Below are 13,628 nucleotides of genomic sequence, written 5' to 3' on the forward strand. Positions count from 1 at the left end.
GCGTCAAGCCTCATCCATACTGCCAGATGCGCTCGTGGAGACTTGCGGTGCGGAGCCGGGTGCGAGTATAAACGAGCATTACGAGAGAGGTTGCGTGAGTGTGGCAAGCATGAACGGCTCGTCCGTGACGCGGGATTCGCGCAGCGTGGGGCAGAGAGGAGCGAGTATGAGAAGCATTCACAGACACAGGCTGTGTGTGCGCTCTTCTGAATTGGGAATAGCCAACATGCATTATAAACTTATTTCAAATTAATCTGTTGGGGAGATAAAATGTGTAAGATAACGTTCACGTACTAACAAAAACATCTAAGAATGTATCTTTTATTCTCCAGTACTGAAAACAGAACCGATACGGGAGCTTTTGATATGCGCTGTGACGCAGCTCTTGCAGATTACCTTTTTTGTTCATTGTCTGCCATTTCGAAGCTTAAGTTGCATACGTTTTTCTTTAGTTTTAATTTGCCTAACTATCGATTTTACCCAGTAGACGCCATAATCCCACTCTGTCTCTCTCACGCTTTTTTTTTTTTTTTTTTTAAATGGTGGGTGTTTACGCAGTTGGCTAGAACAGTGCTGATTGGGGAGAACGGAGGTGCGCTCACTCTATTGGTTAGTAAGACTGCAACTCAAGGCTGGCAGTCATGCATATGCTCTGGAACAGAGTAATATCGCTTCCATATCGCAGGCTTTGCAATTAGGAAATCGCAACGTCTCAAATCACGATTTCGATTCGATTTCGATTAATTGCACAGCCCTAGTGTCAAATGCTTCTGCAGATTTGTAGTATTACTATAGCATTTCACCTGAGCATGGCATATCACGCATATTGCTTTGTTCTTGTTAACAGTATCACCGCTATAAGCACTGAATTGAATGACAGGCTTTCTGTTGTAACATCGTGCAAGGTAAGGTAAATAAGAGGGTGACATCTAGTGGAGAAGACAAATGATAAGATTCACATTAATCAGATCTTGTGTTAAATGTTTGCTGAAATAAATACCGGAAAAGATCGGTTCGCGGCTTTTCAGAATTGATATCGAATCGACGTCATTTAAAAAAACAATTAATCGAAAAATAAATTTTTTTGCCCAGACCTAGTCACACCAGCTCAAAATTGCATTGTTGAAAGAAAAAAAACCCCACAGATAAGTCGTTAAGCCTCGTTTTCACTGCTGGTACTTTACCCAGGAACTAGGGACTTTGGGCCGGTACTCGGTGTGTTTCCGCCGCAGGAACCAGGATCTAAATAAAGTTCCGGGTAAAAAAACTGCTCCTCAGAAAGTCCCTGCTCGCGAGGTAGTACTTTTTCAAAGGTCCGGAACTTTCTGGGGCAGGACTTGGGTGCTAAACATGCTGATTGGTTGAGTTCACGCAGCATTGTGATTTCAACCACCATTTAATTCGGATAATTTTCAAAATATTACTGTTATTGTGTCATGAAATGTAGTTTTAAAAGTATTTCAGGCGTGAATGTAGTTGTTTAAAACTCAAATCTGCGGTTTATTTATAAAGACAGTGCCTATTTAAAAATGTGTTTTGCCGATTTCGGAGACGATCAGCTGACTCAGTGCTCATGTTTCCAGACTAGAGCAGCCTCGACTCGGCTAGTCCTTCTGACATTTGCCGCTGGCTCTGATGTCTCTTAAGTGGTTAAACATAAAATATAATTTGTTTTGGGTAAATCTAACAGGTAATCTTTGGTCTTTATTTAATTAATCTATTAATGTTAAAATTAAAATTAAAAGAGGCAATACTGTTTGATATATTATTTTGTTTTGTAATGTAGGCTATATGCCTACACATTTCCCTGAACTACATTTCTGCGGCTATTAATGTTTAAATGAAAACGAAAGGAGGCAGTGGTATTTGATATCATATTTCGTCTTATTTTAAATATACAGTGAGTAAAATTGCAGTAGCCAAGGCGAGCTGACTGATGTTATCAAGTACGCTGCTGTTTGCAGAATTACCGGACTTTCATCGTCCCGTCCACGGGAGATCACACTCCTGAGTCGAACTCGCAAAGGCCGAACTACCGAGGATATAAGTCAGAAATTTGCGTACTTTGTATTGAGAAACACGCGCAGACCTACGTCACCAGACTATTTGCCTAATCTTCACGGTACTTTAGACCGCGATGGAAACGCAGAAAGCAACAGGTCTGGGGGGAAAAAGCACTGGGTAATTTCGGTGGAAACGCGGCTCTAGTGTACATGCCAACATTTTAAGATTGCATTCAGAAATTATGTAAAATTCCGGTAAATAGAATCAAACGCTCACAAACGTTATAAACACTGACCATGCATTTTAGTTGCCCTCACTCCACAACAAAACATTTAAATTTAATGATATTCACAAAACAAATTCATATAAAACAAACATAAATTATAGAGGCATTCGATACAGACATTATTTATTATAAAATACTCTCAACCTAAGTGAATTTATTTTCAATTAAACTAAAACTGCTGGCATGTGGGGAAACACTTTATACAAACAAATTACCTCTCATTCAGCATAAATCCAAATGCGTGTGCTTTTTCCACACGTTTTGCATGCTTGATGATAATTGCATTGTATTGTCGCTTTGGAATATAAATCATGTCAGAAAGATTGTTTTTATGAGTTGAAGGCACATGAACGCCACCACAAAGTAGCTTTTACAAGTGGGAAACTTTCGAGTTGGTGGCGAGTCAGTGAGAAAACATGGTGGATGTAGTAAATACAGCTTCTGTATTGATGGTGAATTTGATTGAATTTTTTTTTTTTTTTTTTACTATAAGTCTAGCTAAGTTGCATGTACAGAATATGATCGTTCTGTACAATTATGACAGGATATATACCGTTTTATTTATAATAGTTAGTTATATTAGTAAATTGAATAAAAAAATAAAAACACACCTGATGTGCATTCATTCATATATTATATTGTAGAAGTAGAGTTAAAAAATCTTACTGAATTTTTCGTGAATTTAGCGACCATTTTTCCTGCCGGTGTGACTAATTTTTTGAGAGCGGTTGCACTGGCGTGACCACTGCGTTGTCCACCTCATAAGCGCTGCCATTTCTGTTATATTTGAGAAACGGCAAACGAAAGCGAAACTAAACCGCGCTACGTTTCAGCTGCGCAGTTGATTTCGCGACTCTATTACTGCACAGATGCAACAGTGCTGCGAGATCCAGTGAGAAGCATTTCAATTCGCCGCACAATGATAAGGTTGCTGCGTGATCTAGTGAGGATCATTCAAATTCTGCACAGAAATCTCTGTTATAAACAGCGCTGACATGCGTCAGGAAACCAGAAGCGGTAACGCCAGAGCCGTTTTCTCACACTTTCTCAAGGCTCTGGGTAACGCTGGCTGTAACCATGGTGTTGTGGTAGAAATATGCACTTATTATGCACTTATTAATGCAAAACAATAGTAATTTTATGATTAAATTATCTATATTTTAATACTCCCGCACACCACCCCCAGAGCTACCAAATCTGCTCCTGGCGCCACCATCTATAGAACTTAGTGGCGCTGGCGCCACTGCTCTCAAATGTTAGTCTGGAGCCCTGGGTGTGCGATATGACTATTTTTGATTGTGGACAATAAAAATGTCTCAATGATCTGCTTTTGAAGAAATATCGTAGTATCATCCTGCAGCGCATATTCTATCAGTTACAGTTCTGGCGCCTCAGTCTCAATATACTGTACAACACCACATACATTTAGTGTTAACTCAGCGGTAGAGTTACTCTCACAGGACACTGCACTTATTTGCAATCCCAAAAGTACATTATTTGCATGTGCTTTAAAGCATTGCCGGTTAAACATTTCATTCACGCACTGGTCTGACGTGCGCCTTTTCTGAGCATGTACACCCGAAGCGCGCGCACTAAAAAGCCTGTCAAACGGCGCCTGATTACTGAACTAAGTTATCTTTAGCGCTAATACTGTCAAAACACACAAGGTTTACATATAGACTCAGTTGGTTATGTCTAAAATGAAAGTAAAAAGATCAAATTGTGAATCATGATATTTCTAAAAAAAAATGTTTTTAAATCGTGAAATATTTTTCCCATATCGCCCACCCCTAGCTCCAACCAAAGTGATTAAAGAAGTCTAGTTTTCATCCTTTTGATGTTTTACAGTGTTATTTTAGTATTATGTCATATGATAAAGTGTTTGTGTATTTTCAGTTTTTTTCATTTTAGTAAGTTTTTTTTTTTTTTTTTTTTTTTTTTTTTTTTTTTTTTACTTGTAATTTTAATATTTTTAGTTTTTGTAATTTAGTACTTCATCTTAAATTTAAAGGGATAGTTCACCCAAAAATTTTAATTGCCATATTTTATTTGTTCAGTTTTATATTATTTTAAGAAAAGTTAATTTAAGGTAGTTTTAGTTAACATTGACAGTGGTGACACTGATATTTTTTTCACTTCCTTTCTTTCTTTCTTTGACTTAAAATTTTACCGATTTTTTTTGTTGAAAAGGTACATTGCCACCTTCAAAACTCATAAATACAAAACTTCCCAGGTGGACTTGAATGCACCATAATTTACAGCATGCTTCAGTTGATAAAAACAGAACTTCTATTCTGGAAAATATTATCAGTGGCAATAATTGTGATGTCTCCTCCAGCGAGCTCCACGGGCCTCATCTACATCGATCCTTCAAACCTGCGACGGAGCAGCGCCATCAGCACGAGCGCAGCCGCCGCTGCCGCAGCCCTGGAGGCCAGTAACTCCAGCAGCTACCTGACATCTGCCAGCAGCCTGGCTCGAGCCTACAGCATCGTCATCCGGCAGATCTCCGACCTCATGAGCCTCATACCCAAATACAACCACCTGGTCTACTCGCAGTACCCCGCTGCCGTCAAACTCACCTATCAGGACGCCGTCAATCTGCAGGTGAGCAGTTTGGTCTTTACCCAAACAGAATCAGACTGTAATAAATGCAAATTATACCTTGGTCTGTCTAAATACTGGATTCTGATTGGCTGGCAGGTATGCATTAAAACAGTTTAATGCACAGGTAGTTCCAAGTCAGTTTAATCACTGTTCCATATTAATGCGCTGCTTTAATTAATGCACACACACACACAGACACAGACACACAGAGAGAGAGAGTCAGAGATCAATGCTGATCAATTCTGGAGCTGCTGATCCCGCGCTCTGTTGCCACACTGGAGCGCTCTCGCCACCAACTGGACAGGGGTGGTAATTACAGTTATAAATTACAATAGATCACCCTCAGTGTAATGTCAAAGAGACGGACATCCTTTAGATTTTTCTAAAAAAAAAAATCGTAAATGATGGAAAATTCAGTGACCTCTGGTGTCGGTTTTGCAGAACTTTGTGGAGGATAAGTTAATCCCCACCTGGAACTGGATGGTGTCCATCATGGATTCCACTGAAGCGCAGCTGCGTTACGGCTCCGCTTTGTCATCAGCCGGGGATCCTGGTCACCCGAGCCACCCACTGCACGCTTCACAGCACACAGGCCGCAGGGAGCGCATGACTGCGCGAGAGGAGGCCAGTCTCCGCACCCTTGAAGGTCGAAGGTAAGATCCCCGAGCACGAGCAGTTCAAATTATTGATTAAAATTCCCCCCTCCATTTTCTAATTTCTGTGGTTCCCTCAACAAAAACCCATTAGGAATTTTCCATTGGCTGTTGGAATATTGCAGAAAATAAACTCTTGAGTTTGATTCTTGCATGTTTTGTTCATGATAAACTTTACAAATGAACCAATTAACACATTTAATGTCCTTGACAACCTCTATAGTGCCATTTAGCCACTTAACACCCGCAGACATTGAAAAAAAAAAATTCTTTTTTTATTTAAATTTTTAGTTAATTTTTTAAGTTTCAGCTTTATTTGGTTTATTTTTAGTTTTCACTTTTTTTGTCTTATTTGGTTTAATTTTTGTTTTAGTTTTATTTAGTTTCAGTTTTTTGTTATTCCTTTTTTATTAAAGTTTTTTTTTTTAGATTTCTTTTTTATTTTGCTTTATTTAGGATTTTTATTTTTGTGTGAAGTATTTTGTTGTTGAATAAAATGTGTAATATCTTGAGATTGTGTTCACCACAGATCTTATTTCAGGCTTTTAACCAAAAACCCATTCAAAAAATCCCAATGACTTTAGGACGATTTAACTGGAAGTGCTAAGAAGCTAACTCTTTTTCGGGTTTTGGCCTACAAAAACACGTCATTCCTGCAGCACTCTACTGTTATAAAATAATTTCATTCTCTGTGTTCCAGACGCGCCGCAACACTTTTGACGGCTCGTCAGGGGATGATGTCGGCTCGAGGAGACTTCCTGAACTACGCTCTGTCTTTGATGCGTTCCCATAATGATGAGCATTCGGACGTTTTGCCTGTGCTGGATGTGTGTTCGCTCAAACATGTGGCGTACGTCTTCCAGGCCCTCATCTACTGGATTAAAGCCATGAATCTGCAGACAACACTCGACACCACTCAGATTGACAGGAAGAGGTAAACTGAACATATTAGCACTTAAAAGCATGATTTTAGTGGTTACCTTTAGTGTGGATAGTTAATGTCTTAAAGATTTTTTTAAACCTTTTTGTTTATATTTGTCAGCGATATTTTAGTTTATTTTATATATAATATTGAATATATTTTAATATTATTTAGGGATGCACGAGATTATCGGGCCAATATCGGAATTGACCGATAATGGCTTTAAATGTAAATATTGACATCGGTGAAAAAGTATACCGATATGTCTTGCCGATAAGAGGAATACATTAACTCACATGTGCTCAGGGTGTGCTAGCGATTAGATCACGTCAGCAGTGTGACTCATTCTTGAAGCAAAGTTTTGCCTGAATAGTGATTAGATTCACTGTTTTGGATTGCTGCATTTAAACTGAGAAAGCACGTACAGAATGATGCATTCGGTGTATGATAGAGTAAACAGTAATAGCACGTGCAGCGGCAGCCTCCCCCGGGTCCTAAAGCCCGCTTAGTAAGGAGTTTTAATTCCGTAGGGGGCGCTGTTGGCCTACTTCTAATAAAATGAAAGTAAAATACACAAATAATATTTAGACTGTGTTTCTGATTAAATAAAGCAGTAATTGATGCCATAAAATCATGAGTATGTTTTGATTTAAAGGTCAGAAATAATAGCTTACATGAACAAAAAAATATATACTGATTTATTCATTAATATGTAATGTTATTTTTTAAACAAATGATAAGCTCTAAAAGATTTTCAGAATTTTTACAACTCTTTTGCTTTAGACCATTTACAAATGTTAAATCATAAAATAAAATGTTATGGTTACCACTGCGTCTTTCGGGGGGGAAGCATCATTTGCAATTGTTTTCCAATCTTCAAGGTTTCTGTGGCTCAGTGGTAGAGCATTGCGTTAGCAGCACAAATGGTCGTGGGTTCGATTCCCAGGGAACACACATACTGGTAAAAAATGTATGCACTAAGTCTCTTTGGATAAAAGCGTCTGCTAAATGCATAAATTAATTAAATTAATCAATATACTGTCATTATAAAATAACTTTATTATTGTTTATTTAATTCTAACAAATAAGTTCTTGATTAAAACTAACCAAAATTAAAAATATTTATATATCGGCATCGGCTATCTGCCAAAATGAGTTGAAAATTATCGGATATCGGTAAAAATCCAATATCGTGCATCCCAAATATTATTGTATTTTAAATATTTTGAATTTGCTTTTATTTTAAGAATTTTTGTTTGTTTTATTTTTGTGCTTTTGAAAAAAGTTTTTCTCTAGCTTTGATTTTATTTCCGTTTTAGTAATTTTAGTAGTGTTTTCTTTTCATTTAATATTTATTTTCTATTTTATAAAAATAAAAACAATAAAAACTGAGTATCTCAGTGATACTAAAATAGCAATTATTGCCCAGAGCTGTCTTTTTATCTCTGTTGTGAGATTGCTAAATACTTTTTTTCTTCTTATTTCAGGAATCGTGAGCTGCTGGAGCTCGGCCTGGACAATGAGGACTCTGAGCACGAGAACGATGAGGACACCAATCAGAGTGAGTATTTTTATTTGTTTTAAGAGTCGTTTCAGTTACACACTGTGCACGAGCCTCACAAGCTGAAGTGAAACTCACAGGTTCAGATGGTGACGCATAGCAGCATGGCTCTGGTGTCTGCAGTTTGCAGAGCTGCTTTCCTGCTGTCCAATCAAAACGCTTTGTTGTTCTGGACTCCACAGGCTCCACCCTGCAGGACAAGGACGAAGAGTCGGTCCCTGCTGAGACTGGACAACACCATCCGTTTTTCCGCCGCTCTGACTCAATGACCTTCCTGGGATGCATCCCTCCCAACCCTTTCGATGTGCCCCTCGCCGAGGCCATTCCTCTGGCTGACCAGCCGCATCTCCTGCAGGTCAGAGATACCCTTTACCTGCGCTGTCATGTCCTCTATTAGAGGTTATTCCAGATGGTTGAATCTCTTTAACACTGCTGTTTGTCTTCATCTCACAGCCCAATGCCAGAAAAGAGGACTTGTTTGGACGACCAAGTCAGGGTCTGTATTCGTCTTCGTACATGGCCAGTAAAGGCCTGACGGATCTGACTGTGGACATGAATTGCTTGCAGGTTAACATAGCTTACATATTTTTGGTGCCTTTTTCATTTTTAATCCTCTGGCCCTCTTCGAAAAAGTTTATATTTTGAATTTTTTTTAAATCTTAGCTTCATCGGAATGAGATGACGCTTTGTGACTTTTGTCACATTAGCAATATGAACACACAAAAAAAAATCATGGACATGATTCGGATATGTTAAAGAGTCAAAAAAAAAAAAGTCACACTTGACTTCTTCACGGTCAAAAATTACCGACATAGGAAATGAATGGGAAATACGAAAAAAATGTGAAAACTCAGTGAATCTTTTGGTGGTACAAACTACAAATCAGCCACTGGTCAGAAAAAAAGTGTGCAGAAATCAAGGGGTGACTAGAATATCAGGAGTGCAAAATAGACACCAATCAATAAATGGAAAAAATACAAAAGGGGCTCTCTCTCTCTCTCTCTCACACACACACACCGAGATTAACTGGTAAGACTGCAACAGAGCACATTGTGAGAATGTGAAATAAAATCAATAAATGGAAAAAACAACAACAAAGGTCTTTCTCTCTCTCTCTCTCTCTCTCCTCTCTCTCCTCTCTCTCTCTCTCTCTCTTTCTCCTAGAATATCAGGAGTGCAAAATAGACACCAATCAATAAATGGAAAAAATACAAAAGGGGCTCTCTCTCTCTCTCTCTCACACACACACACCGAGATTAACTGGTAAGACTGCAACAGAGCACATTGTGAGAATGTGAAATAAAATCAATAAATGGAAAAAACAACAACAAAGGTCTTTCTCTCTCTCTCTCTCTCTCCCCTCTCCCCTCTCTCTCTCTCTCTCTCTCTCTCTCCCTCTCTCTCTCTCTCTCTCTCTCTCTCTCACACACACACACAAATGAACTGGTAAGACCGCATCAGAGTAAGACAGATTTTATTGAATAAATTAAATCCAAAAGAGTTTCTTTTACACACACACACAGAGAGACAGACACACACTGCTTCGGTCACTTTTGACCTGCACGAAGAGGGCCAGAGGGTAGTGATTTTAAGTAAATGTAAAAAATACATGTTCAAGCTAATGTAGTTAATTAATTTTTTTGGGATACATTTTGTCAGACAAATAATAATTTTAAGTGCCATCGCAAGCTAAGTTCACCTTTATAAAAAAAAAAAAAAAAAAGCAAAAAACATATATATTTGTTGTTTACTTAGTATTTTTTAGTTATAATTTTCAATATTTGATATAATCAGTTTTTATTATTATATTTTTTGTTAATTAATTTTTTTGCATTACTCTTAATTGGGTTTTAGTTGTTCTTAGTTTTAATTTTATTTTCATTTCAGTTTTATCTTATTCAATTTAATTTATTTTAGTTTTGTTTTTATTCTTTTTTAATAATTTTTTTTTTAAAGTTTTATTTTAAATAAAAGTAGTTATTTTTATTATTTTGTTTTAAATAAATCTTTATATAAAAGTAAGTTCTCAGTGCAGTCAGAAATGCTTCTTTGGGCAGTTCTCAACAACAGTGAGCAATAAAACACTATTTTTTACAATATTTTACTGCGGGTAATTCTCATCCCAGATTCTACCCACAAAGATGTCGTATTCGGCGAACATGAAGAACGTGATGAGTATGGAGTCTCGGCAGAGGGGTGGTGAGGGGCAGCCGGCTGCGCAGCAGGATATGGATGCATCCAAACCAGGCCCTTCGCCTCACGATCTGGCGGCCCAGTTAAAGAGCAGCCTTCTCGCAGAGATTGGTTTGACAGAGAGCGACGGCCCGCCGCTTCCCACATTTATGTAAGTCCACACACTCACAGATTCAATAAAACAGCTGCGAATGACTTTGTTAGTGACATTTCTTGTTTGTGTGCTCCAGTCCACACTGTAGCTTTATGGGGATGGTGATCTCTCACGACATGCTGCTGGGCCGCTGGCGGCTTTCTCTGGAGCTGTTCGGCCGTGTCTTCATGGAAGACGTGGGAGCAGAACCGGGATCTGTGAGTACAGCTCATTTTTGCAGTTTCTTTTGAGAGTAAGCACTTTATCTGCATTTTATTTCCAGTGATAAATAGGGATCGTAGATGATCCGTACAGACCATGCCCCCCACAGTTCGACACGCATGTGATTCACAGATTAACTCATAGAGTGAAAGGTTATCATTTGCATGCGTTTTGTCTTGCCAATTTACACATTTAAGCAGTTTCAGACCATTGAAAGAGAAGTCGAATCGGACTTGCTTGCAAGTATTCTGGTAAACACAGTTGGTAATGTCTTAAGTGAATGTAAACGGCTCAGAAAGAAGCCGGATGTGTGTCAGTATTAGGTCTGTGCATTTGGTCTTAAAGAGACAGCAGCCTATAAACACCTGTTTCTCTCTGCTAATCAAACACCACCGCTTTAACAAAAATTAATCTGTATTAAGCATTGTGTTGTTTTACACTTAATTATTACATTTCTGCACCTGAATACTACTATTACTGACTTCTTTTGTAACTTTGTTGTATTCATCTATGCTTGTAGTTTGTGTAATTGTTCTCGTTTTATCACTATCTTTATTAGTTAAGCTAATAGTTTCTGCTGAGTATAGAAGTACTTAAAGTACGCTTTTATTAATAAATGAAAAGCAAACTTTTTTATTTAATTTTTTTGCTGATCTGAAAAATGATCTGATCCATGACTCGGAACACATAGTATGATCCGAACCGTGAGTTTTGTGATCCGTTGCACTACGAGTGATAAACCTCTACTCTGAACGGTGCAGATCCTGACCGAACTGGGTGGTTTCGAGGTGAAGGAGTCCAAGTTCCGGCGTGAGATGGAGAAGCTGAGAAACCTGCAGTCACGTGATCTGGCCCTGGAGGTGGATCGCGACCGAGAGCAGCTCATCCAGCAGACCATGCGCCAGATCAACGCTCACTTCGGCCGCCGCTGCACCACTACACCTATGGCGGTGCACCGCGTGAAAGTGACTTTCAAGGATGAACCTGGAGAGGGCAGCGGAGTGGCACGGAGCTTTTACACGGCAATCGCACAGGCCTTCCTCTCCAATGACAAGCTGCCCAATCTGGACTGCGTACAGAGTGTTAGCAAGGGAATGCAGGCTAGCAGTATGTGACCATTTCTTTTTATTTTTAGCTCTTTTTGCTATTTTGCTGGGGGGTTTTTTAATAATTTTTTAAATCATAATTTGATGTTTTTTCATCTTCTAAAAATTCTAATTCCTAAATAGTTTTTATATTTTTCCAGGATAATTTTTGTCTGAAAGTGATGCTCATGTTTTCTGTGTCTTTGCAGATCTTATGCAGCGGCTGAGGAACCGAGACCGAGAGCGTGAGAGGAGGAGCGGAGGACTGAGAGCTGCATCCAGACGAGACCGTGACAGGTGGCTTTTTTTAAGCACCATTGTTTGAAATTATTATTTAATACTTATTTAAAATGTATGAATCTATCATAATCTATAATATATCTGATATATTCATGTATTTTCTGGCAAAATATATATATTTTTAAAAATACCATTTTTAAAAATGTTTTATTATTATTATTTTTGTTTATTTATTTATTTATTTTTATTTTAAGATTATCTTTCATGATATATTCATGTATTTCCTGGCAAAATAAACTAAAGCAATGTTAATTTCAAGGAAATGTTTTAAAATACCATTATTTAATAATTATTTAAAATAAAAGAATATTTTATAATATATTCATGTATTTTCTGGCAAAATACATTTATGCAATATCATTAATTGTATGTTTTTTTTTTTTTTTAATTTTATTCCATTTTTTAAAATTATTTTTATATTAAAAAAAATAATATTTAATAAAAAAAAAAAATTCTTTTTACTATTTAACTATTTTTAAAAATTATATATTCATGTGTTTTCTGGCAAAATGTTTTTTTAAAGCAATATTATTAATTTGGGGGGATTTTTTTTAAATATATACAATATATGAAGAGTTCGTTTGCAAAAAAACGATAACTGATATATTTTATTTTTTTCAGAAATCACATTTTTTTAAATTGCGCATTCCAAGTAATATCAACCAAACTGCAGTTGGGTTGTTTTGCTTAAGTAATAATAACTTAAACAAATACAGGTAATTTAATAAATTAAAGTTCATTGAAAGTATGTTTTTTTTTTTTAATATTTAATTAAAAAAAAAAAATTTCTTTTTACTATTTAACTATTTTTAAAAATTATATATTCATGTGTTTTCTGGCAAAATGTTTTTTTAAAGCTATATTATTAATTTGGGGGGATTTTTTTAAAATATATACAATATATGAAGAGTTCGTTTGCAAAAAAACGATAACTGATATATTTTATTTTTTTCAGAAATCACATTTTTTTAAATTGCGCATTCCAAGTAATATCAACCAAACTGCAGTTGGGTTGTTTTGCTTAAGTAATAATAACTTAAACAAATACAGGTAATTTAATAAATTAAAGTTCATTGAAAGTATGTTTTTTTTTTTTTACATATTAAAAGTTAGTTTTATAGCAAAAGCAGATAACTGCACATTTCATGTTTTAGAGTTTAAAAAACTAAAAAAAGTTTAATCTTTGTAATCTCCTCAGATGACAATGTAGATGCCTGACAAACGTTGTTGTTGTTGTGATCATAAACTGTATGGATGTGATTACACGCAATACACAGAGTGTTTCCCTCATTATTGTAACGTGCTGCTTTTGCAAGCTTCCGTAAAAACATTTCAGCTTTTATTTTCCTTTTTTGCACTGAAGCGGATATCACAGGTTTATCAAGTTCGTCGAAATTATCCATCCTCAATCACTTTTTGTCAGCTTTGACTAAACTCCTCTCAGCTAGCACGTCTTTTCAAATGGCGCTTTTCCACTGCATGGTACGGCACGGCTCAGTACGGTTCACCCGCCCACTCTAAAGCGGTACTGAACTGCAGTGGAAACGCAAACCGAGCCGATCCGAACCATGGCGTGCCATACTGAGCCGAGTCGTACCACGCAGTGGAAAAGCGCCAAAAGTGAAAGTAGCCTTGTCACCTGACCTGAATACAGCACGCTGA

The 13,628-nt window shown here is 37.2% G+C and overlaps 1 protein-coding gene across 1 annotated transcript in view; it reads left to right on the forward strand.

Moving 5' to 3' along the window:
- Positions 1-13,628, forward strand: part of LOC107565742 (E3 ubiquitin-protein ligase UBR5-like) — a 109,026-nt gene that overhangs the window by 79,360 nt on the left and 16,038 nt on the right. The window contains exons 37-46 of the mRNA XM_016251011.1: positions 4,629-4,897; positions 5,339-5,550; positions 6,251-6,484; positions 7,960-8,033; positions 8,216-8,388; positions 8,487-8,600; positions 10,160-10,377; positions 10,457-10,577; positions 11,343-11,688; positions 11,876-11,963. Coding sequence (XP_016106497.1) covers positions 4,629-4,897; positions 5,339-5,550; positions 6,251-6,484; positions 7,960-8,033; positions 8,216-8,388; positions 8,487-8,600; positions 10,160-10,377; positions 10,457-10,577; positions 11,343-11,688; positions 11,876-11,963 — 1,849 coding nt within the window. The remainder of the gene's footprint in view (positions 1-4,628; positions 4,898-5,338; positions 5,551-6,250; positions 6,485-7,959; positions 8,034-8,215; positions 8,389-8,486; positions 8,601-10,159; positions 10,378-10,456; positions 10,578-11,342; positions 11,689-11,875; positions 11,964-13,628) is intronic.

Source organism: Sinocyclocheilus grahami, unplaced genomic scaffold (genome assembly GCF_001515645.1).
Source record: "Sinocyclocheilus grahami isolate Dianchi unplaced genomic scaffold, SAMN03320097.WGS_v1.1 scaffold1024.1, whole genome shotgun sequence".
NCBI lineage: Eukaryota > Metazoa > Chordata > Actinopteri > Cypriniformes > Cyprinidae > Sinocyclocheilus > Sinocyclocheilus grahami.